The 25,991-nt window shown below is 41.4% G+C and overlaps 1 protein-coding gene across 3 annotated transcripts in view; it reads left to right on the top strand.

Annotated features, from left to right (window-relative positions):
* HECW2 (HECT, C2 and WW domain containing E3 ubiquitin protein ligase 2) overlaps nucleotides 1–25,991 on the top strand; it is a 154,543-nt gene that overhangs the window by 35,488 nt on the left and 93,064 nt on the right. For all 3 annotated transcript variants that reach the window (XM_048310215.1, XM_048310213.1, XM_048310214.1), the window contains exon 2: nucleotides 16,272–16,612. In XM_048310215.1, coding sequence (XP_048166172.1) covers nucleotides 16,321–16,612 — 292 coding nt within the window. In that variant the 5' untranslated portion in view covers nucleotides 16,272–16,320. The remainder of the gene's footprint in view (nucleotides 1–16,271; nucleotides 16,613–25,991) is intronic.

The raw sequence follows: 25,991 nt of genomic DNA, 5'->3' as shown, positions 1-25,991 counted from the left end.
TGAAGTTAACTAATACAGTCTATGTTACATTAGTATTAGAGACTTGCTGAGCCATTTTCAGCAGTTGCTGCTTTTCCAACTGTAGTTGGTTTCACTGATGTGTATTGGGGGTATTCCAGTGAAGCATTTGGAAAGAATGAGTGATGTGCTTTCTCAGTGTCTATGAAACTACTACTGCACTTCAACAGCAGACCTGTGTTGTCACCCAGACATTGGTTGTGACCAATTAGCAAGAGTAGCTAAGTGCTGCTTCTTATGGTGTTTGATTTTTCGGAAGGGTTCAGCTTCTGAGTGCAGCATTATTTTAAAATGTGTTTTTCTGTTCTACCACTGCTTTTTCTAAAAACTGGTATTCTTTTGCAGTTCCAGCACCAGAGTTTTTGGTGTTGGCAGCTGTAAGATTTGTTTGTTAATCTGAGGTCTGTGTTTGCATTACAGCGTGGTGGAGGTGTAGGATTGTTAGTGAAGTACAGCAGCATCCTCTGCTCGATTGGGCTGCTGCTGCAGTTCAGGAAAAACAGCTTAAAAGTGCTGTTCTGAAACCTGATAAAGGGTGGTTGCCTAAACCTGACATTTTTTCTTACTCAGGCACTGCACTTGCATCACAGGGATAAAACAATTTAGTGGTAATAAACAGTAATTTGTCTATAACCATATGGTCATATGATTTATTAGGCAAACAATTTAAAAAAATCAAAGCAGTCTCAAACTACATAGAAATCCACCAGCTAATCAGCAGTGTTGATAGGAGACTTCAATCATACCTTTTCAAATAATGACATTGTAATTTTGGCAAACTATCAAGTCCAGTCAGTATGTGGGTATTTGTTTTGAGTGATTTCTCTTTAATTCTGCTTAGTAATAACCTACAACAGAGGTTGGCAGTGGTAATTTGGCACAAGTGAAGGGCTGACACAGAGACAGTGACATTATCTAACCAGAAAACTGCATTGCATCTTGTTTTTTGGAAAGGTCACCCTGTGAAGTCAACTTCCAAATGCAGGACAATGCAGGGACATTTCCATTAATAAGGAAAAAACCAGCCAGTATAGTTTATTTTTTACTTTTTCCCCCCATTTTCTTCATTTTTTTTCTTGTTTATGTTGTTGGGTTTTGATCAAATTGTATGTTGCTATTTTCCGTCTTTTCTTTTTTTGTTTTACCTACAAAGGATTTTGTACTGTTTTTGGACAATAAGCTAGGAGATTTGCACAGGCAATATTGAGCAACTGGATCCTGGATGGTAGGGGAGGGAGGACAGTGGGTTTGAAGCCCAAAATACATTTGTGAATAGTAAGGAACCAAAAATAACAAAATATGTCAATTTCTTTTTCTTTTTTGTTCTGTGGTAAATGACTGTTTTCTGAAAAATCCGATGTTTCTGATCATTATGAGTATAATGCGTCATAAGAAAAGCAAAGATAAATCTTGAGTGTTTACTAGGCTGAATCTGGAGAAGGGGGGAAGAAATATGCTTTATTTATAATATTCTGGGTTTCCAGGAAATCATGTGAATTTTACTCTGAATTGTAAGTTTTAAGTAGCTGTATATCTGTGCAAAGCTCAAATCCTGAATTGTCTTCTTAAAGAGCAAGCCAAGGAGATTTCACTGAAAATCACTATCATCTTATTGCACCTGTTTTACTGTTCCCCTTGAAAAAAAGATTAAAATGGTAATAGCTATGTGATTTAGAACTTCATCCATAAAAAGCTGAAAGTTGCACCTGCTGTAATGTGGTTTGGTTTTGCTTTTTAATTAGGAATACATCTGATGTGGATTAAATTACATTTTCTAGTTGCACATTGAGAAATACATTACATTCAAAATCGAACAATTAATTTTAAAATACAGATTTCAGAGTAATTTAAGATGGTAGTAGGATGCAGTGTGCTATGATTTCTTTGTTTCCTTTTGTCACACAGCATTAGCAACTCCTTACTCAATCAAAGAAAGTCCTTTGGTTTAAATACACCAATGTCACTTTAAAAACATGAATGCACAATACAAAATGTCTAAAAAAAAAATTCCCTAACATAAATAAGTGTAGGAAATTTAGGCCTCCAGATGAGATTGTCTGAACTTCTGTTTATGTATTTGGTGGTATGTGTGCTGGGATTTCTTGGCTGTATTTATAAACACTAATTTCAATCTTCTTCCGTTTCCTGGGGCTGTAGCACCTACGCCCTGGGGTGGATTTATATAGAATTGTGGTGTGTTCCTGAATGTGTGCACCCTCAGCCAGAACTAGTGCAGTCGTTATTAAAATCCTTTGTTCAATTGTATCTGTAACGTGACTTGATGTTAAAAATGAATGTTAAAATCCAATCAGAAAATTTGATGCATTTGGTTTAATTTTAGATTTCCTTTCTTGGTGGGGAGCCAAAGAATGTGGAGAATACATTTATTCTTAAAAATGAAATATTAAGATGAAAAGATAAAGATTTAAGTAGTTACTTCAGGGTTTTTTGGTAAGTCTAGTGGGGACATCTGCTCTGTTCGCTATCCGATGCAGGAGTCCTCTTACGAATGGATTCTTTCTAAACACACAAATTGCAGATGGGGGCTGGGCTGCTGAGAGACCTGTGCCTGTTGGGAGATGGGTGAGCAGACTTAGCTGCACATTGCTTCAAGGCTTGTGGCAGACGGTGGAGGTCTTCAGAATCCTTTATGCCAGGATCACAGAGGGCTGGGGTTTTTTGTGGATTGATGAATTAGGGCCAGTGATAGCAATGTAAAAATGTGCAGTGAGAATCCTTTCAGCAATGGTCCATTTCTTTGCAGGATGAAGATGAATGAAAATTGTACAGCCTGGAGAAATCCTGTGATATGTGTCTCTATTTTTAGCTCTACTTATTAAAAACTCATGCATATTTAATTGTAAAAGTATTAATTCATAATAAGCCTCATCTTTATATAGCCCACTTTGTATTGTTGTCTTTTCATTAATTGTTCATTTAGATTCTGAAGGATTTCTGCTTCATTTACTGCAGAAACCGAGGAAGGCAGCAAATGCAGCAATAATCCTGCAAGGAGAGAAAATTACAGCATGTGCTCGCTGAACTAAATAATGAATTGTAATGTGTACTCACAAGGAGAGGAGGCACGGCTGGTGATAGCTTTGGTATCTCTAACTCCTCAGTGGTCTGGGCTCTAGCACAAACAATTTTCTCATCTCGAGAGCACAGAGCAGACTCAGCCAAGTGTGCTCTGGGATACACTTGCAGGCAATAGTGGCGTGTGCCAGTTGCCCCAGGAGTACCTTTGTCGTCAAAGTGGTGCTCCTTAGGACTCTTAACTGGTTTTCTCTTGAGTGTGGTTACGGATTGTAAACTGTAAATCAACAAACTGTTAAATAGGGGAAGGTTTTTCAGTCTGTTTTCCTCTTCCTTTCTAGTTGAAATTTAGTGTGTGTCTCTGGCTCTGAGGCTGTTCCCTGGCATAGGCTGTGTTTCCTCGGAGCTCCTCACCTCTGCCCACTTCAGTGATTGCCCTGCAGTGGTTTAGCTTTAAGGAGAGAGGGAATTTATATGGCATAGAATATGTCTAAGTGTCCTACTGATGTCTTGCTGCACCGTAACAAATGCAGGCATCTTCTCTTAATAACCTGTTGGTATAAATTAAGTAATCTAACTCACACAGTTGTGGAAGAGAATTTATCCAGAGCACAGTAACTACTTACCAATCTGACTTCTTTTTACTGAAATGATGAAGTGCTCTGTTTCTTGAATTATCCAGCTAAAGTGTTTCCTTAACATTATTTCATTGTTTTTTAAAAAAATAGTAAAGCATTGCTGCAGCTTTAAGAGTTCTGTCATAGTGTTCAAGCATGAAGCTCTGACCTAAAACATATTTTAGAGGAAAATCTGAAGCAGGACATAAGATTGCAATCTTCATTCTTTAAAACAAGTTATTAGACTTGGAAATGTTTGTATGGTGCTATTTTGTGGTTTGTAAAAGACAAAACTTGTTGTTAAGCAGCAGAACTGGTTTGGTTTAGAGCTGAAGTGTTTCTAGTATTAAAAGTGATTTATCCTGTAAGTAGAGAGGGTGATTATCATCAACACCTTCATATACAGCCCTGCTGACTTTCTGCCTTGATTAATTTAAGCTGAAGTTCTTTGTGTTTAATACAGACAAACAACTTGGGTTTTTTCTTATTCTGGGCTCTTTTTCTGTGGATTATAAGGAAGTGATTTAAAGAATGTATAGCAGGTGTTTTCTGGAGGAGGGAATCCTTAGGGCTTTCAGTCTCTGTAGTTTCTGCAAAGATTGCATTCATAGCTATTTGATTCTCTGCAATATTTCTAACTTAATACACTGGACACCTTTAGTTGAACTAGAAAAGGTATATATATGCGAAACATGGTATTGACATGTTTTTGGTAATGGCGCCTCCTCCTTAAGGACCTACTTAGGACAGTCAGCAAGCAAAAGGCATTGCCTTTGAGCTGGCTGACCATCAGGTCTTCTCCTCTTAGTGTCAGGGATGCCTTTGGTAGATGTTTGCTTAGTAGAGTTTCATTCATTCAAAAAGCTCCATTAAACTGTAGGCAAGCAGAAATGTTCCGATGTTTTATTTCAGCCAAAGAGTCTTCTTAAATCTTTATGGAAATGCAGACTTTTTTTTGGGGGGGGAGGGGGGAACAGGGGCAAAGGTGCGGGGGAAGATTGTAACTGGCAAAATGATCTAAAAAATTGAAATATCAAAAGGGTAAAAGGGGCAGAAGGATGGAGATTTGCATTTATACTGACAGTTAAATTCACTCCGGCTAAATCTGTCAGTTCTTAAAAATAATTGTTTCCTGTTTTCCTCATCTACTGATTGTATCTACAGTTTATTTATAAGACTTAGGTACACAAAGCTTTGGGTTGGTTTTGTTTTTATTTTACTTTGTTCTTTAAGGAGACCAATTGAGTCTTTTTTAAACATCTTCCACCCCCACATTATGATCAGTTTTACCAGGCTGGAACTTTAAAAAATGGAGAATCAGGGAAATTGCTTAGCTATGGACTGGTGGGCACTCTTTCTTATACTACTTTTAGTCTACCAACATGTTTCAATTACAGAATTCTTGAATTTGCAGTCAGTTGATACATGTTTTGCATAAAGAAATGCCTTTTTTCAAGTTGATAATACCCCTTTGTGACAAAACTGAATAAACAGCATCACAAATTGAAGCATATGCTGCTTTGAGAGAAACAGCATTCCTGTGTTCCCTGGTAACGAGGGAATCTCTCAGCGTGAGAGGTGTACCTGGTCTGTGGTGCTTTGCTACCATTTCAGAGGGTGAAATCAATTTTATGTGGTAGAAAATTGAGCTCGTACAGGCTTGAAAATGGGAATGATTGTATTGGATTTGGGCTTGGATGGGTAGAACAATGAATGTTCATTCATATTCATTGTATATTCCAAGGATTTCCATCAGCATAGAATGGATTTCCAGTTAAAAATTGAATTTAAATGAATTTATAGAAATGTTTATTGCATATATCAATATACATACACCAGCTTTTAATAACTGCCATGTAAATGCTTAAATCAGGCTCTGTTAAGTATCACTAAAATATAGCTGTCATTCATGGATGTGACACTCATTCAATAGTTTCTGCTTGGGTACAGGTTGCAGAGCCTTGTAATGAAACTGCAGAACTACTCTCATAGTAAGCAGTAAATAATTGTACTACTTCTTCTGTCAAGTGCATTATTTTATAAATGGCTTTTTGAATTGTGGCTTTTTTGGCCTGGCAGATTTCCTTTCTTTTTTCAAAGGAAAACTTCTTTTCTGTTTGTCAAGCTTTTTGGCATTGTGCTCTTTCTTCTGGTTACGTGTTTATTTCCTTTCCCTAACAGGCAAATGCTGAGTTTTTCTGTTCTTCAGAAGTTCTTTATTTTGGTCTTTACTGTCCCTTGTGAAAAAGTCTTGGGGGAAAACTTATAATTGAGTAACTCTGGGCTGTTGCTGCTGATGTTCTGGAAGTCCTAAAGACAGGAGGGATTTCAAGAGAGTTGAATGGGTTACTCTTTTTTTTTTTCGTCATTTATATGTTCCTGCAGGCTTTCACATATGTAAGTATGAGCATATATTATAGTTTATTCACAGAATAATTGAATTCTCATTTTCCCATCCTGTGAAAAAGTAGCTTCTCATACAGATTATTGTCTGTCTTTCTAGTATAGACACTTGAAGGGGACTGTATTTTAGATGATTGCGTGACCTGGCACCAAAAGTCTAAACTGAGAGCAGCTGCATCAGTACTTGAAGGGAAACTCTTGAGGACAACCAATCAACAGCAACTAGCAGCAGATATAGCTGTGTCATGGACACTCAAGATCAAAGCCTGGCAGCAGGGATTCTGGTTTTAAAGTTTATGTGTAGTACCATTGCATCCTGAATTATCCAAGGCCATAGTTCACAATATGCAGGGTTTAATGGCTACATGGCTGTACCTCGAGTCTCTGCCTCAGTTGTGAACTCTGCTCTGAGGGCTGGTGCTCCAGGTAAGATTACTGAAATAAATGAACTTGGTTAAAGTAGTTGCCACACCAGGAGGGAGGTAAGGGCAGGCATATAATACATATGGAACATGGCCTCTTGGCTGTGAAATTGCTCTGCAGTTTCCAGTCAAGTTTTGTTTCTTACATGAGTAGTCTAGAAGATAGGGGCCTATCTGCTGTGTTTAACTTAAATTTATGTGTAGCTCTTATATTATTACTTCAGTGAAGGACAGGGATGAGTTTTAGGCAATGGACATCCTCCTGTATGTCTGCAGAGCAATACTAAGATACATCTGCAGGCCAGCTGGATCTCACAGCCTGGCAGCTGCAGCAGAAGGGATTAGATGAACCCTCCGTTATCCCTTCCATACAATTTTGCACAGGTTATCCAGGCTCTCAGTGTTCCTCTCCATAATTAATGTGGCTGAGTTAGCTCGAAATGTTTTAGGGCTTCCTTACTCCCCCTGAGCTGTGGAGACAGCATTGCAGGGACATGGGACATTTGTCTTCATTGACAACAAAGTATGTCAGTAAGTACCCTCTAAAACTGGTATAACTGTAGGATGCCAGGCTATGCATATGAGTATGGATGTGTGCACTACTCTCTGGGCCCATATTTATAACTTTCACTCTTTTGACCAGTGGCCAGTGTGCTGTGGACCAGCTTGCTCCATGGTGAAGCTTTTGCCTGATAATTAATGCAGTATGTTGTGCTGAAAGCCCAGTGCCTGGTGGGCTACTGGGCAGGGTGTGTGGACCTGTCAGAAATATGCACAACCCTTCATAACTGGGTTGAGCAGTAACTTCTGCCTGGTGTCAGGAAGTTGCTGTTGTTGGGTAGAAGATGGAAGCCTTACTCAAGCAGCTAAGGTCATAGGAGAGTGACATTTGTTTCCAGGTAGATACAAAAGTGTATGGGACTCACAAATGAACTGTACGAAGATCTATTGAAAATAGATATTCTGTTGCACTCTGAATTAACTGAGCTATTCTCTGGCCAAATAATGCATGGACTGTTTTCTTAAAGTATATATTTATGCTGAATTGTATGCTTTTTCCCTTAGGGTAGATTTTCAGCCAGTCTAAATTATATGGTGGTTTTGTAATCTGAGCTGATGTTTAACATCTGAGCTGAGTCACCAGCTTTGAGTCCAAAGCAGACTGGAGATGCACACGGATGTTCTTTACTTTCTTCCTCCCTCTCCTGTACAGCCGCACTTGTGTCAAATTTCGGTGCAGTAATTTTTAGCTTTACCTTAAAACATCTGAGTCCAGTTTCCAGAAATTGCTAGTTGTGATTTCCCAGCAGTGAGTTCAGAGGAGGAGTTAGCAGACTGAAGGCAGAGTTTTCTCAGCTCAGTTTACTCCCTGCATGGCTCAGAGCAGGGCAACAAGGACATCTCGACAAAATTCTGTCTTCTTTTGCTCAGTCTTGAGTTACTGCAGCTTCCTCCACAGATCAAGAGAGGGAGTGGTTTTGCTCCTCTGAATGATTTTTTGGAGGACCTCTACCTCTTCCCCTAGGGAGGCCAGCTACCTGGCACAGCCAGCCCAGCGTGGGGCATGTCATTGAGTCTGGCACTCCTGTGGAGATAGTTTGAATGGAAGAGTCAAAACATCTCTCTTGGGAGAAGATCTATGGAGTGCTGTGTCTTTCAAGATGCTTAAGTTGACCTTCTTGGCAATTTTCTTGATTAAAAAGGAAACCTGGTTAAAAGATCATGCACATATAGGTTTGTTTCTGGAACCTGGCAAGTTTATGTTCTTACATCATCATTGCTTCAGGCTAAGCTGCTTCTAAGAGTATCCACTAATTGTCCTATTATGAAAGTCTGGGGGACTTGGAAAGTCTCTGGAACCTTTGTTGAAGAAGGAAGTAAGCAGATCAGCAGAAGAATAATGTTTCTGAATTTAACTTGTCTCTGTGCTTCTGGAAACAATTTATATTTCAAGACAGTTACTATCCAATTAATTTAAAGCTGAATTAAAGCAACTTTTATTTAATTTTAAAAGAGAGGTATTAAAGAACATTTAAGTATTTCAGCTGTATTTAAGTCCTGTGTCAGTTATGATGGTAGCTTCCAATAATTTTTAATATCTTTCAAGGGCTCCCCAAATAAAAGTAATATCCAGCACTGGCTGTTCAGGAAAAATAGTGAATACAAACTTACTGACAAATGTGCAAAATAGAATAACTGGGGTGAAAAAAGAGAGAGCTCTTCTTTCCCTTTTAATATTTCTGATATATCCTCAGTATCCTTGTAATTAAAAGGAAAAATGGTGTCAGAGTGTAATGATTTGATTTTTCAAGCTTATGACATCTCTCTTTTGGTTTTCATTAGATCACAAATTCTCTAGGTTTGGAATGATCACTTTTTGCCTCCAACATAGCCATCACTGGACTTGTTTGTATCATCCACCTGCATAAGTAATTATTTAAAACATGCAGACTTAATGAGTACTCAGGCCTTCTAGGTAGCAATATTGAACAGTTATGACTATATTTTAGCTGAAGGATCTCATCACTTTCTGCCTGCTGTTGATGCTCAGAACTGGTCAGTTATGTAATATGATGGTAGTTACATTTTTGCAATATTGAATTTCATTATCTACTGGAATAAAATTAAATTTCCACGACACGATACAAGATTATTAATTAATGAACTAAATCATCCTAAAGACTTAGGATATAGCCATGGTCATGTAAGTGAAAAGGCTTTATTACCCTCTACATGTTAATCAGTGGAGAAAAATAGAGATCCCAAAGAACTGGTTTTTCTTGGCTCTTGAATACTGTGACAGCTTTTATATTCATCTTTATCTTGGTGATTGAATAGGAAGCATCCAAATGTGTTAGCTTAACTTGGATCTGATAGAATGTTAGCTAATGGAGAAAAATCCTACTAATCAGCGAAATACCTTCTGAGAGAAATTCCATTATGTGGATTGCAGAAAACTTGATGAGTAGAAGTTCTTGGAAATATCCCAGCAGGAGTAACAAGAAAAGGACATCTGGGCAGAAAGATGAAGCTTTTCTCTCATTTTTGTCTGCAGAGAAAGGATGCCAGCTTTATCAGATTTTATTATTTTGTTGTGAGTGTTTTTATTTTATTTTTCATAGACCAAATCTTCTACCTGAAATAGTAGAATACAGGCCTGAAAGGAAGCTATTGAGTTAAAGAGCTATCCAGTTAATCCCTTTGTCTCAGGCCAAATCGGTTCCTGATGATCAAGCTGAGTAAGTGGCTGGTGAGTTTTACTGGGAGGGGCCCATCTGTCCTGCTGGCAGAGGTGCACAGCAGCTCTAGAGGAGATAAAAGCTCTTTATGTGCTGAAGCAGGGTAAGCGCAGTGGTGAAGCACGTGAGTGAATGATGGTTATCCATCACCCAGCTGCATAGGCAGGTTTTGCAGCCGACAGTGAATTCTGACCATTCTGCTTTTGCCAGAGTTTCTAGCACGTCTGAAACCAGTGTAGGGACTGGAGTCCTACCTTCTCCCAGAAAATATGCTGGTTTTGAGTTCTGTGCGGAGAAGGATTCCCAAATTCTGAATTTATTCAAAAAGCATTTTCTCAGCCACTTTGAGCTCAGACAGATGGTCAATTTGAACCTTACATTGCAGCATTTATGAATCTTTGTACTGAACAAAGCAGTGTCACACAGTGTGTAACTGGAAAACCAGCATGTTTTCTGTTCTTTGTATTATTAATGTGTTCTTCAGCCAGTATAATTATGGGGATTGCTTACCTCAGCATGGGAGTGGCATTCGAGAGATATACCAAGCATGATCTGATGTGTCCGAAAGAGAACAAGGGAGCTGGTGAAGGTCCTGTGAGAAGCGGTTGAAGGAGCTGGGGGTGTTTAGCCTGGAGAAAAAGAGGCTCAGGGGAACCTTATGGCTCTCTACAACTACCTCAAAGCTGTTGGGCGTCAGTCTGTTCTCCTAGGTAACAAGCAAAAGGTCCACAGGAAATGGCCTCAAGCGGCCCCTGGGGAGGTTTGAATATCAGGGAAAATTTCTTCAGCAAAGGAGTTGTCAGACATTGACAGTGGTGAACCTCTGAGTGTTAGCTTAATGGTTGGACTGGATGTTGTTAAAGGTCTTTTTCCGCCTAAATGATTCAGTGATCCCACGAATGGGGGACATTTGGGTGTCGGCTGGGCAGGACAGTTCTTGCTGCCCGTCTGTCGCTCCGCAGCAGAGACAGCAGAGCACTCCCCGAGGGCAGGGACCCTCGCCGTGCAGTGCCCCGGCCTCGGCTCGCTCCTCTGCGGTGCCGCAGCGCGGGGGCCGAAGGCAGTGCCCGGTGCAGTGGGTCAATGAGCACTTCCCCGGCAGCGCCCCGGTGCAGTGGTCAATGAGCACTTCCCCGGCAGTGCCCGGTGCAGTGGGTCAATGAGCACTTCCCCGGCAGCGCCCCGGTGCAGTGGGTCAATGAGCACTTCCCCGGCAGTGCCCCGGTGCAGTGGGTCAATGAGCACTTCCCCGGCAGTGCCCGGTGCAGTGGGTCAATGAGCACTTCCCCGGCAGTGCCCGGTGCAGTGGGTCAATGAGCACTTCCCCGGCAGTGCCCCGGTGCAGTGGGTCAATGAGCACTTCCCCGGCAGCGCCCCGGTGCAGTGGGTCAATGAGCACTTCCCCGGCAGCGCCCCGGTGCAGTGGGTCAATGAGCACTTCCCCGGCAGTGCCCCGGTGCAGTGGTTAATGAGCACTTCCCCGGCAGTGCCCGGTGCAGTGGTTAATGAGCACTTCCCCGGCAGTGCCCCGGTGCAGTGGGTCAATGAGCACTTCCCCGGCAGCGCCCCGGTGCAGTGGGTCAATGAGCACTTCCCCGGCAGTGCCCGGTGCAGTGGGTCAATGAGCACTTCCCCGGCAGTGCCCCGGTGCAGTGGTTAATGAGCACTTCCCCGGCAGTGCCCCGGTGCAGTGGGTCAATGAGCACTTCCCCGGCAGCGCCCCGGTGCAGTGGGTCAATGAGCACTTCCCCGGCAGTGCCCGGTGCAGTGGGTCAATGAGCACTTCCCCGGCAGTGCCCGGTGCAGTGGTTAATGAGCACTTCCCCGGCAGTGCCCGGTGCAGTGGGTCAATGAGCACTTCCCCGGCAGTGCCCGGTGCAGTGGTTAATGAGCACTTCCCCGGCAGTGCCCCGGTGCAGTGGTTAATGAGCACTTCCCCGGCAGTGCCCCGGTGCAGTGGGTCAATGAGCACTTCCCCGGCAGCGCCCCGGTGCAGTGGGTCAATGAGCACTTCCCCGGCAGTGCCCGGTGCAGTGGGTCAATGAGCACTTCCCCGGCAGTGCCCCGGTGCAGTGGTTAATGAGCACTTCCCCGGCAGTGCCCCGGTGCAGTGGGTCAATGAGCACTTCCCCGGCAGCGCCCCGGTGCAGTGGGTCAATGAGCACTTCCCCGGCAGTGCCCGGTGCAGTGGGTCAATGAGCACTTCCCCGGCAGTGCCCGGTGCAGTGGTTAATGAGCACTTCCCCGGCAGTGCCCGGTGCAGTGGGTCAATGAGCACTTCCCCGGCAGTGCCCGGTGCAGTGGTTAATGAGCACTTCCCCGGCAGTGCCCCGGTGCAGTGGGTCAATGAGCACTTCCCCGGCAGTGCCCCGGTGCAGTGGGTCAATGAGCACTTCCCCGGCAGCGCCCCGGTGCAGTGGTTAATGAGCACTTCCCCGGCAGTGCCCGGTGCAGTGGTTAATGAGCACTTCCCCGGCAGTGCCCCGGTGCAGTGGGTCAATGAGCACTTCCCCGGCAGTGCCCCGGTGCAGTGGGTCAATGAGCACTTCCCCGGCAGTGCCCGGTGCAGTGGGTCAATGAGCACTTCCCCGGCAGTGCCCCGGTGCAGTGGTTAATGAGCACTTCCCCGGCAGTGCCCGGTGCAGTGGGTCAATGAGCACTTCCCCGGCAGCGCCCCGGTGCAGTGGTTAATGAGCACTTCCCCGGCAGTGCCCGGTGCAGTGGGTCAATGAGCACTTCCCCGGCAGCGCCCCGGTGCAGTGGTTAATGAGCACTTCCCCGGCAGTGCCCGGTGCAGTGGGTCAATGAGCACTTCCCCGGCAGTGCCCGGTGCAGTGGGTCAATGAGCACTTCCCCGGCAGTGCCCCGGTGCAGTGGGTCAATGAGCACTTCCCCGGCAGCGCCCCGGTGCAGTGGTTAATGAGCACTTCCCCGGCAGCGCCCCGGTGCAGTGGGTCAATGAGCACTTCCCCGGCAGCGCCCCGGTGCAGTGGGTCAATGAGCACTTCCCCGGCAGCGCCCCGGGCCGCCCGCGCAGAGCACAGGCCGTGTCCGCCGGGGCCGGGTCATGCGCTCGGGGCCAGCCCTGCGCAGCTGCTTCACTGGGAGTGCTGCGGGAAGAGCCTGCGAGCAGCGCCCGTAAGCCACATCAAAGAGCACTACATAAACAAGAAATGAATCACTGTTAGGAGTAAGATAAACAGGACAGCATGTGAACGCTGGTTTCTTTTGCGTGGTGGGGTAGGATTTTTTTTGGTTATTCCTGTGCTGGAACTCTTGGACTTCGATTCATACATTTTTTTAAACTATTGAATATTTGACTGTGTGAAATGGTCTGATGTTTCTTTTCAATCTCCTTTAGTGAAGGTTGGGCAAGAGGATTTTTCCTATCTGTATTTTGTTTTTTAAGTGGAACCGTTTCCCAGTTCTAGTTCCTCTATGATTAGTAATTGGGGAGTATATTTAGATAGAAATAATCCTGAACTTGGGCCACTTAGAGATTAAGAGGAAATCAGTTCTTTTTCTCTCTAAGCTTCTTTTCAAGTACTGAAGAAAATGCTGTGATACGGATAAGCAGCTTTGGTACAGGTTTCACTTTTCAACTGCAATAGTTTGCTAAAGTTAGTATCTGCTGATTTCCTGGATGCCTCTATTTCCCTATGCTTTTAATTCAGGTTGAAGATTTCAGTTTGCCTTCATGAAACACTATGCCTGGCCAGCTTGGTGTGATAGTCTGTGATATCACTGCTCTGATTGCATTCAGCCTGATGAACCGAACCTTCATGGCAGGGGCAGGTGCACACAGCTAATCCTGGGCATTGTCTTTACAGCATAGTCTGGGTGCAAATGCTGTTTCAGTCATGCTTAGCAGGAGTTGAAGGTGGGAGGATAATTCTTATTTTCAGTCTATGGTAGGATGTATGTGTTAGTGTTCTGCTACTTATGTTATTAGTGACAGACATCAGGAATTGTTAACCCAATGAACTCATTTCTTTTGTAGGCAGGAAGGCACTGTGTAAGGTTTTTGTTTCTTTTCTGGATTGCAAATAATTGAAGTAGTAGCTCGTTTTGCCCTTCTATGACTTCTTATGGTTTGGGTTTTATGGCAATCATCTTTTCCCCTTTTACAATATGTGTGTTGTATTTCTCTCTCTACAAATATCCTTAATTAACCTCACTGAGATACTACATAGCAGAGTACTATCTGACATGAGGGCCCCTTTGCAACCTCTTTTACTGAATTTAGACGATGCTCTAAAAGCTTACGAGTCCTGAATTTTTGGAGGTATTTTTTCCCTGCAGTAGAATCTCATTTACATGTGAGTTTAACTCGCTGGCTGCATATTGATTTCAGTTGCTTTATGTGGTTTGTTTGCATCACACTTGGAATTATGAATAGGATCAGACAAGTTACCCAGCATTTAGATTTGTGGTTTACTTTACTTTCAGAAACTAATGTGTTTCACCAGAATGATGGCCATTAGGACTCAAGAAAATGGACAGTTGCAAAGGAGTTAATATTTTCTCGGGCTATTTTCATCTCTCGAACTGTGGCATAGTCCTTGCTAGTACAAGGTAATTCTTATGTATCCTTAATCATGGATGAGTTTGTCCATCTGCCACATATAAATTTTCAATATGTTCCAACAAATGCCAGTGCTGCCCTGGGTACAGTGTAAGGCTCTGCAGCTGAAGGAAATTTCTTCACCCCTCCTATTAAAACTTTGTCTTTAACTTGTAGTACGCCTTCAGGACACTTATTTTGCAGTGAATTTACTGCCATAAAAACACTGCATACAGCAGTTCAAAAATACATAAATCTGTGGCTGTGGGACAGAAGAAAATAAAATGAATAACTCTCTGTCAATCTGTTAATTAATGTTGCCTGATCTCCTGGCGCTGAGGACCGTGGTTCCCAGGCAGGTGCATGAACTGCTTGCTGTGGTGGCAGGCTCAGGAGAAAATTGGGACCTCCTGACTTGGGGGTACAACTCTGTCACTGTGACATTTAACACTTAAATGTAGTGTGTGTTGTTCCTCAGATCACAGGGCTGATCCCTATGTGTTTCACTGGCTTGTAGGGAAGGTAGTGACCCTTTCTTACTAACCTTTCTGGTCTCAAAGCTCTCTGGGATTTTCAGATCTAGTGAATAAAACTTTGCATAGAGAAACAAGATACTAACTCCCCCAACTCTCATTTGAAAAGGCCCTTTTTACCAAAGTTTCCCTTTTGTCACTGACCCAGATGTCAGAGGCAGTGTGCAGGAACATGGCAGAGAGGAGGTAGTGAACCCTGCTGATGTCCAGCACTGGAAATAAAATGTGTATGCAGCCAAAATATTCTTCATGTCAGGAAAGACTGTGTCATGTGCTTTGTGAAGTAAATGTGATCATTTCTATGTCATTTCTATGTATGCAGAACTATTGAATTGGATTTTTGTTTCCTTCCTTTTCTGCATTATTTGATGCTGAATCACATACAGTGTGTGATGGACTGCACACAACTGGATAAGTTGAACTTTATTTTTCCCCTTTGTTAGTTCTTAGTGTTTCAAAACATCTCCCATTTAAGAAAAACTGAAAAATAGCAGAAATATTTTTGGTACACTTGAGTAGTCCATGCACTGAATTATTATTGAAAAGAAAATTGAAGATGAGTTGTGAGATGATTTATCTCAAGTTGTGAATAATGTGAGGGCTTATTTTCAAATGACAATACTTTTAGAGTCTGTGGATAATGAAATGCAAGTTCTGCTTGTGAATGTATGGTGTGACACTTCAAGGAAGTGTCTTGTCAAGGCTGGAGGAAGACTGTTGAATTTATAAGGCCTCTATTTTCTAATGGATGGAAAAGGACAAAACAATTTGACTGCACAGATGAACTGACTAGTTGGATGTATATCAATAGTCTGAAGTACCTCAGTCAATGGTTTGACGTGTTTGTATGGCATAGAGCACCTCAGAAGCTATGCTTTTACCTTATAAGATGAAATCCTTACAAGATGTTTTTATAGTAGCATAAGTCTGGGATACCATATTTCTACTGAAATATGTCCAACCTTACCATTATCTGCATCACTTTACTCATGCTGATCAAACAGGGCATAGAGAGTATTGTTGAAACTACCATATCCATCATGTAGTGCTGTGATTTTTATGGTGGAAGATGAGTTCATTGTGTCTTTGCTCTTAAGGCTATTTCACTCTTAAGGCCAAACTTAAATTAGCTTTGTTACTACAGCTGTTCTCGCTTCATAGATTGGATGATTTGCTTTCTGCTGTTTTCTGGCTTATAAATGTTACTTTGTGGTGTATGGCTAACATACACCACAAAACATTTTGTTGTATGTGAATCATGGGGTTTTTTAAATGTACAGACACTCAGTTCTTTGCATTGGTAGGGCAATGAAGAAAGAGATTGTACTCAGTCTGTTTTAGGCTTCTGTGGGAACATTTTTGCACTAATACTTCTCCGTTTAATAACTGAGTCACCTCTTGTCTCACTTTAAACTTACTTTTTTCCTTCTTCATGATAGATCTCTGAACAACAACTTTTTTACGTGAATTGACAAAAGTGGAGAAGAGATGGCCAGCTCAGCCCGAGAACATCTGCTCTTTGTGCGCCGCCGCAACCCACAGCTCCGGTACACCCTGAGCCCCGAGAACCTGCAGAGCTTGGCCTCTCAGGGCACCATGCCTGAGAATATGAACTTGCAGCGTGCCAACAGTGACACTGATTTAGTGACCTCGGATAGCAGGTCTAGTTTGACAGCCAGCATGTATGAATACACCTTGGGACAGTCTCAGAACCTCATCATTTTCTGGGATATTAAGGAAGAAGTAGATCCAACTGACTGGATAGGACTTTATCACATAGGTAAGTTAGAATTATGTTGTAATATTTGTGTGTTTCTTGCTATTTTGTCACTTCCTATTTTATTTTCTGACGTGTTCTGGTACACTACAGGACTAATCTACAGATAAAGCTGAGATAAGACTGCAGAGAGTTGCCTTGGATTCCTCTTTGCTTTTCTCCATGCAGTGAACTATGTAAAAACATGATTCTAATTAATGTAGATCTGGTTCCACAGTGACCTGCTAGAAGATGAAATGCATTATTCTTAAGCATACAGTTTCCTGTTTCCACCTTTGCTGGTGGCTGGCTTACAGACTGGAAAATTTGAAGTACCATATTCATCATGTAACTCGATGTGCTTACAGTCCAATGCTTATACATTATCTTCGACAAGTAACCACTTACCATTTGTGAAAAGCTACATTATCATTTACATAAGTCTTTGATTTTGTAGAACTGAAATAGTATCAGTTCTGAAGGAGCGAAAATTTCTGTTTATGAGGAGTTCATGTAGAAGGAAATCCTCTCCAGAGATTCTTCTGTGTGGGTTTCTTTGTGCTGTTCGGGCTATTTCATAGGCGGGAGCTGGAAAGAGCTCTAGGCTGGCATGCAAGGGCCTGTGGGCTGTGTGTGCACTAGCAAATAATGTGGCTCGAAAGGGATGGATCAGTTGGTCAGTTGGTGCTGAGAGCATCAGTAACCTCTCTGGGTTGTGATTTTCCTGTGTGTTGTGTTTAATCAAGGATGCAAACGTCCCTGCTGCATGTGTGGTTTGGAGCTGTCCAAAGGACAGCCTTTATGCCCCCACTAGGAAAGGAGCATAGCCGGTACCTGGGTACCTCGAGTGGCACATGGGCTTTAGTCGCCTTCTCAAGGAATCCCTTCACGTGCACTGAATTTAACCAGTGCACTGAATTTAACCAGTGCTCACTAAGTGGGACTGATGGGTTCATTTGTTGCAAAATTGTGCTGCTTCTCTGAACCTGATTACTCATGTAGAGAGAATGGTCAGTTCAAGCTGCCAGAAACATGATAGCACAAACTGATGGAGACAGTTTTGACCACTGGAAATTTGTCTGTGCTGGGACTAAGTGTAGTGCAATGAAATTGGCCTCAGTAGGATTTTTGAGAGATATTTGCTGTGCCACCTTTTCACAAGATGTTCCATCTCTGCATCACTTAATGTTACATTCTGTGTAGATGCTGTTTCTAGTTCTCTTTCTTTTCATCTGGTATTTTTTCCAACATTATCGTAGTTCCACAAAGTGGACATTATTGACTTGTGTTGTTCCAGTGCATACCTGGCTATAAAAGCTGTATTGGAGTTGCTGTGTAAGCTGCAGTCTCTCCTGGAACAAACTGTGGATATGCACTAACCTTTAAGCCACCTAACTGAAGTGTCTCCATAATAAACAGAAATGGATCTTCCCAACAGCATTAGCAATCAAAGTGTGATCTGTGCTGTAAAATGCACAGCCTGCTAAATGAACTTAAACATTCTAATTTAAATACATCGAGAACTTCATCTGCATAAAGGCTTAACAATCTTTCCTGTTGTTTTTTTATGGTTCACAGCACTTCAGGATTGATATTCAGTAAGCTAAAATGCAGCAACTCTGTAAAATTCTTATTGGTTCTTACTGTAGGCTGAAAGTGATTTTTATCTTATTTTTATGATTAAAAATATTTCTACATTCAGTCTGTTTAATCTGTAAAATATAAAACAATATTAAGTTACCACAGGGTAAGAATCCTGTGGAACACCCATATTTATGTCTTCTTGGGCCTAAACCCCCCTTATACTACCATGTAATACAGAGTATGTGAATGATTTCTTGTTAAATGGTGGAAGGTCCAGAAGCTTTTGTCTCCATTGCCACTTGAAATCCATGAATGGTGGTGTGAGTTTTGTTACTGATTTAAAATAGATCTGAGCAGTGTTTCCTTTAAGACTTGTGGTTTTATCACTCTGAATGATAAAACTGCACATTTTTTAACAGCAGAGGTAAGGACATAGTCTGATAGGCATGCCTGTCTGTCTTTGATGTTAAGTTTTTTGATCAACTCTTTCAAGTGTTAAAAAAACCTCTTAATTTGCATAACTTTTATAGCCGCAGTTAAGGTAAGTTAAATTCTACAGGTGTAATCCAGCATTTTCAGTCCTTTGTGATAATTGCTGTGAAGTACCTCCAGTTTCCACTTACTCCTTTGCAAGAACTTATTTTCTCAGGAGAGGCATGCTAGTTGGTGAATATTTTTAAGAATAAAAGCTCCATTCTCAAACATGTTATTAACATTTAATGTAGTTGCTTGAGGTTCTCCATCCTGGTCTTTGTTTAAAATGAAAATTATTTCATTTAAGTCTCCCCTCTGGCACAGGCTCCTGAAGGCACTGGGAATTGTGTGTGGTCACTAACACAAGGCGTCACTGGGGCTCTGCCAGCTTGCTGCTGTACCTCCAGTATTCCCCCATGTCTTCAAGTAAAGCACCATTTTTCAAGGAGCTGGGAGCAGAAAGAGGCAAATATTATTTTTGGGGTTATTTTAAAACCCCAAAGCACCAAAAGCACAGTCCGGTGGCTTTTTTTTTTTTTTTTTTATTTAATGTTGCTTGTGCAGTTAATTGTCATGAAAGACAGATCGGTGTTTTGAGGGGAAAAAGTGATTGTTGATTCTGTGAGGAGAAGATGAACATTCTAAAATGACCATCATTCTGAGTTCAGGCATTTGTGCAGAGAGATCTGGCAAAGGTCTGAAGCAATGCAGGTACATTTTCAGCTCAAATTAAGTTTCATATAATTACATCCATTATAAAAGGAATTGAAAATGGAGCACTGGAAGCGGTCTTGCCTCTTCATTCATTAATTTACTCAATTAGCATGTTCTCATTAGTTTTCTATAATGAGAAGGCAGTTCTGTGCTTCTGAGTGTGGTTTTACTGCTTGGTTAGAACTGCAGTGGCTCACTATGAATCCCACCAAACTTCTTAATAGAAGTTTCTTTATAACAGGCTGGCCAGAACCCACTGTACACATACCCCCAGACATTGATTGGTGCAGCTGGTCACAAGACTGTCAGCAATCAGAGTCACTGCCTCTGCTGTTAGGTGCTTTGCAGGTGATTGATTGGCTTTCACTAGGGAAGAGTAGATGGAGCTTTTCCTAGAACAGTACAACTTCAGTGAAATGTTTGGCCTGCTAAATGGTTATGAAAATAAATGTTACCTTTTTAAAACGAGAAAAGCCCAAGGGGAGAATCACAGAATCATCTTATTCTGAAGGACTGATTTTTAAATTTTTTTTAAGTGCATGTGAATTTTTTTTTTAGACTTCTTGTTATTTTATTAAAAAAGGAAAGGAAGATATAAATGAACAAATACTTTGTAGAAAAGACTGTCTTTTATGAGGCATTAATTCATGGGATACTCCTCTACAGAAACTTTTGGTCTTTCATTTTTAATGCAAGAAATTGAACCTAACTGAATAATTCTATGCAGCTAAATTCATGCTCAATTTTTCTATAAATTTGTATTTTAAATAATGTTTTTAGTTATATATGTGAGTTTGCTCACTTGTACCCTACTTGTATCTTCCTCTGTTTCATCAGTGTGTATGTTAAAACATGGCCCGTTTTCTTGCAGAGACTGCTTTGTATACATGTTCTTGTTCTTTCCCAGTGTATTCCTAAGGATTACCAGAAGAAGAGTGTATGTGAGGGACACAGTGTATTTTGTGAAGGCAAACATCCTTTTTCCTGGCTATTTCTGGATTTGTACTGGCTGAACTTTTAAAAGTGTCAGTGGCACTTCTGGAACAGTCTTGTCCATGAAGTTTCGTTAAAGCGGCTTTGTATCTCCAGAGGCGAGATGTGTGGGAATGCAGATACCACAGCTGTGAAAGCACAGGGGGGAGTCCCACTGAGACTGCGTGCAAGGCAGAAATGTTATTCGCTCTCTTTGGGTAAATTGGGCAGTGTTGTGTGAAATGTGAAATTGTCAAATCTGAAATACAGGTTTATCATTTTGAATTCAGCTTTAAGCTCTGCCTAGAATGTACTTGTCATTTTTTATTCAGGGCTGTTAATGAGGATTGTCACTTGGGGAGTGACAAGGCTTGATGAAATTTGAAGAGGGGGCCTTTTAGTAGAGATATTGCACTTGTGCTTACTTTGAATTTTCAGTCTTTCTGTCCTAATGAAAAGGAAGGAAGAGATCCTCTTCTCAAAAATTCTCTATTTTTAATTAGGATTTAGACTAAAAACCTTCATTGTTTGAAGTTGTAGAAGACTACAGAATTTAACAGACATCCTCTTCGACCCATAAGGTTTTCTTGTTCAGTAGCAACTCAGTTTTTGCTTTGTATATGCCTGTTTAAAAATTATTGTTGTTACAAGCAATATTTAATATGTTGGAGGTTGTTTTTTATTTCCTCTATTTACAAGGAATCTGCATCTTGCTATGGCAAGAGTGGTCAAGCTCTGGAGTCCTGTAGTGAGTAAAGTTGTGCAAAATATTGGCCCCAGTTGAAATCAAAGGAGAAAAATGGATATTCAGTTTGAAGGAACTATGAGATCCCAATTTTCTTGCTACTGTGTTATTATAGCAACAGGGTTCCAGGACTTCCTCGGAAAGTGAGAACTGCTCAAAAAGATGAACAGGTGGACTTGCCACTGCTTGTGGAATGCTGAGGGAAGTTGTATCTTGATGAATGTTATGGGTTGTCATGAAGTCTCATATTAAAAAAAACCAGGAAGTACAAAATAAAGAATAAAAAGTCAGCAGAGAGAAGCAAACCCTATTTCTGGCTAAAATAGACTGTCTCCCATGGCCAAATTGCCTAGGTTGGCCTATTTTTGTCCTAATTTACAGAGTCCTATTTATGAGATGCATGCCCTCATTCTGGAGATCCTTAGCACATTTAAAATGCTGACCATCAAAGGTCATTGTATTTGTTTCCATCAGCTGCTTATAGAGGCTGCTTGGCTTTTTGTTATACCTAGATCCAAAATAGCATTATAAAACCAAACAAAAATGAAAAGAAACACCCCCCCCCCCCCCTCGCCCCCCAAATGTGAAGTTATATAGGGCAATTTAGATAGACTCTGGGTTTATACTAAGCTTCCTAGGGTAATGGAGTTTGGAGCCTCGCCTTTTCAGGTCAGACAGGATTAAAAAGAAAAAAGCTTTTGCATAAACTGCCTTTAGTACACTTAAAATAGTGGCTCACATTAGACAGAGAGATTATAAAATGTTAAGATACTTTATTCCTAGAAGATTTATTTGGTTTGCATTATAGAAAACATACAAAGTAATATCTTTATTATCTTCCAGAAAATTCTGATTATTCACTTGATTTTTTTTTTTTTTCTGTTCTGTTCTTTCCTTTTCTGTACTTTAAAATATGAGCAGTACTGTTCATGTCTATTGACTAGTTGCTAGGCATAAAACTATTAATTTGTGGTTGCTGCTAAGGTCTGCAAACCACAGGCTTGAATTTCTGTGTAGAAGAGTCGGTCTTTACCCAGTTGGCTCCATGAGAGTCTCTGGCTTTGACTTCCAGGAGGCTGGCATTGTGCTGGACGTCATCAGCCACAGAGTGTGGAGAAAAAGCTGCCTTAATAATTTCATTTGCTGGTGACTTAGTAATATTTAGGGAAAGGCCACCTCTTGAGTGGGATAATGAAAAGTGAAGGCAGTCTAATGTAAGAATTGTATCCTAAAATCATGTGTGGTGAGGCTGCAGTGGTCTAAAAAAAATTTATAATAAACCAAGGGTCTTAAGAAGCTTTCCCTCCAGATACTGCATTCCAGTTTTATTCTTTCAGTTCTTCCTAGGTCCTGACCCACATACAAAGCTCCTTTTTTACCAACATGGAATTTGGTACTTTCTCCTCTTCAGTTGTGAGCTGGTGAACTTTTCTCAAAAATCAGTGTATGGACAGCATAATACCATTTTTTTACTGCAAAAAATTAGAAGAGGTGGATTGAAAGTGTTTTCTCTGTGTGTTTTCATTGCATGCAGCAGATGCCTGGAAAGACACACCCGTTATATTAAAATATATACATTTTATTTGTGTAGAAAGTAATTCATTCCCTGCTAAAACTCCCAAAATCTAGGATCTCATAGGATGATATATAAGTTTAAGCTGTGCAGAATTCTAAGTCTCACCAGAACATCCAAACTTTTCAGTTAATTGTATTTTTTTCAGTTTTTGAGATAGCCCTGACCTGAAAACTAGACAAACATAGCTGCTGGGAGGACATTTTCAGCTGTGTTGTCAGTATCTTTCCACTGCAAGAGGTTTTGGCATGACAACATTTATAATCCTTTGGATAGAAAGTGGTGTCCTCCCCACCCTGCCTTTTTGAAGTGACTGTTCTAGCAGATGGGAAGATGGCAAATACAAACACTGGATAATGGAAAACAGTGTAGACCTCTGAATTTGTAATATTCCTGTTACTGTAAAACTGCCTTGTGTTAGCTTGTGTTTTAATTTGTTTGAAGGAGGTTGGTTTTAATTTTTTTAAAGACATTTCCAGTGCTGTTTTGTATAATCAAATCAACATGCCATACAGTATTTTCAAAACAGTTTGGGAAAAACAGTTATTCCAAGTCAGTGATAACTGGATTGAAAAAGGAGTTGCATTAGTTCATCTATGGGGTCTTTTTTCATGTGAGAAATAGATTATGGATTAGTTTTATATTATGTATAGTGCTAGAATTCCTCCTGTACATTTTTTATGAAGTTCTTGGCTCCTGCATCTGCACAGATTTATCAATGACTGTAAGAATCTCAATTAATGGAGAAGTGTTACAAGCTGAGTGCTAAATAGGATATGTTAAGGATGTGACTGGTGTAGGTAAAGCTAAAAGATGAGACACAAACATACCAGGATTCTGAAGCTAATGCTTTATTAGCAGATATGTTTAATATAATATTTTAATATATTCTGATATTGGATACACAGGTTCATAAATTATTACTGGAGGAGGTTAATGAAGCTGCCATTACTGATTTTCATAGGCCTCCTTCCCTAGCAAAGCTCATCAAGATTTATCTGCAATTTATGCTATTTGAAGGACAGAAAAGACCCAGAGAATGGCCAGATCTGGAACTTCTCTGGTACAGAAAAATGGTGAGCAGGGCCAGAGTGGCACCCAGCCCTTGTGTGCTTTGCCGTTTTGGCATGAGGGAGGCTCTGATTTGGGGCGAAGATGCGCGAGCTGTGCAGTTACACGGACTGTGCTTCGCTGGCGCTCCCCCTGTGGGCACAGCAGAACTTGGGGACGTCTGCCCTGGCAGCGTTTCCTGTCTCTGTGCCCAGCAGCAGCCGGGACTCCATCGCTCTCACTTTGGTGGGCAGCCAATTTTCAGGCAAGCAAATCCTGTGCTTCTGAGCTTTGTTTCAAGGTCTGCTCAAACTCTCTTCATGAGATCTGCCTCCTTTGTGCGGCAGTCATTCAGAGTTAATGTCAAACTGTTTAGTCTTCCGTCGTGTTTCAAGTCACTGATCACTAATGTGTCAGTAGTCCTTGAAAGTTCATAAAAATAGTAGGTTCATTGCCTTTGTCAATCCTGCCCTAACCTTGGGAATAAATTAATCCCTTATCTCCCAATGTGTGGTAATGCAAAAAATGAACCTACAATTTCCATAAAAATAACATTTTCATTCTGCATGTACTGTAGTAAGGCAAAGAGGAAAAAGACAGATTATCTACCCAGATACGGTGTGAACTCTCATGCTCTATTAAATGCGTCCTTACCTGAGAATTTAAACTTTATCTGGTGGTCAAAAATGTAGTTCATGTGACTTAAGTCACACTTGAGGATAATTTTCAAGAGGTGAAAACTGAAAGCTTGGACCTGATAGGTTTCATCTGTGGAGAGGACTAAGAACTGAATGCATTCCATGCCTTGCAAAATCAGGACCTTAATCAATGTTTTATCTTTGCCATAAAACGTGGAAGCACTTTCTTGTATATGAAGCTAGTTAAGCCTAAATGGGTTTGGCTTCATAAAATGAGATATGTGTAGAAAAACATTATAGTGCAGTAGCAGGCACATTTGGTTGTCACTGAGATAAATATCCAGTAATGACCTTGTTAAAAAAAGAAAAAATATATATATTTCTGTGTTCACTATGTTTCTAATTTGTATCTAGAGTTTCATGCATGACATAGTTCAGCAGATGGTAGCCTGCAGGGTGAGGGAAAATTCGGTTTGACAAATTTTTCAACATAGATGCATCTTTCAATTTTAGTAGACTTCCAGACAGGCAGTTGCTTCCCAGATACTGAATAAGGATGCAACAACCTACCAAAGTCAAAAATGAGTAAGATTTTTAGGAGTTATTGATGAGATGGTACTTAATGTGCAGGCAGCAACACTTTCTTTGATGTATTCTTAAACTTGTAAATTTGAGCAATAGGGTGAAAAGTGCATTGTGCAGTTCCCTTCAAAAACCCCAAACCACCCACACCCCTGCTACGTGTTCAGAAGTGAAGTCCCAGCCATCCCACCTGACATCAGTGCCGCTGCCCCAAGGGATGCAAAGAGCTTTGGCATTTGTTGTGCATTCGCTAATCTAAGTCATGAGCACAAAAGGTTTCAGGTTTGGAAAGCAGTCCTAATTACAGCACGCTGAACTGAGTGCTCTTCTTCTCTCCCGCTCAAGCAGTTAAACAAAAATCTCTGTGTTCCAGATTCACGTAGATGGCTGTGCTCGGTGCTGCTGTTTGCCGCCCGCTGGCTGAGCAGCGCTAAGCTGGCAGAGCATTTGCTCTGCCAATACAAACAGCTCTCTGCCAGTTTAGCATCTCGAAGGGGCTGAGGGACAGCAGCAGGGGTTACCTGCAGGAGTGGGGGATCAGGAGTGGGAGGGACACTCTTGGCAGTAATTTGCCACTGGACCTGCTTAGCTGCAATGTGCAGCAGTGACCCCAGCAGAGAGGCTGTGATGGGATGTGATTTGTAGGCTGCTGTAAAAGGAGAGCAAGTCTGATTGCACTGTTTGCAATTACTTATGTCTGTGTTTACCTGTATTGCTGGGAGTAGCTGAGTTGGTGAGCCTTTGTTTCTAGTTGCATTCAGTCCTAGGTTCTGTTTGTTGCCTGAAGAGTCCCAGGGAATTAATGCTTTTAAAAAATACTCTTCTGGAAACGTAGAAGGAAAAATAAATGTTTTATGTAGGTGCTTTTAAGACAATTGCACAAGTTAATAAAACTTCCTTGCCTTCATTAGTCTACACAGTGTTGTGTTCTTTTTTGCTGTTGCGTGTTAACACCATGAGAGAGAGCACTTTTTATTTCTGAGATTTTATGCTAAAAATTTAAATAAGCAAAATTGTTATCTCCTTTCTTCTGTTGATGATTTTTGGCACTGGTTAAAATGATACTGCTTC

The sequence above is a fragment of the Corvus hawaiiensis genome, chromosome 7, assembly GCF_020740725.1.
Source record: "Corvus hawaiiensis isolate bCorHaw1 chromosome 7, bCorHaw1.pri.cur, whole genome shotgun sequence".
NCBI lineage: Eukaryota > Metazoa > Chordata > Aves > Passeriformes > Corvidae > Corvus > Corvus hawaiiensis.
Note: the sequence above shows the minus strand (reverse complement) of the source record. Positions and strands in the feature narration are given on the sequence as shown.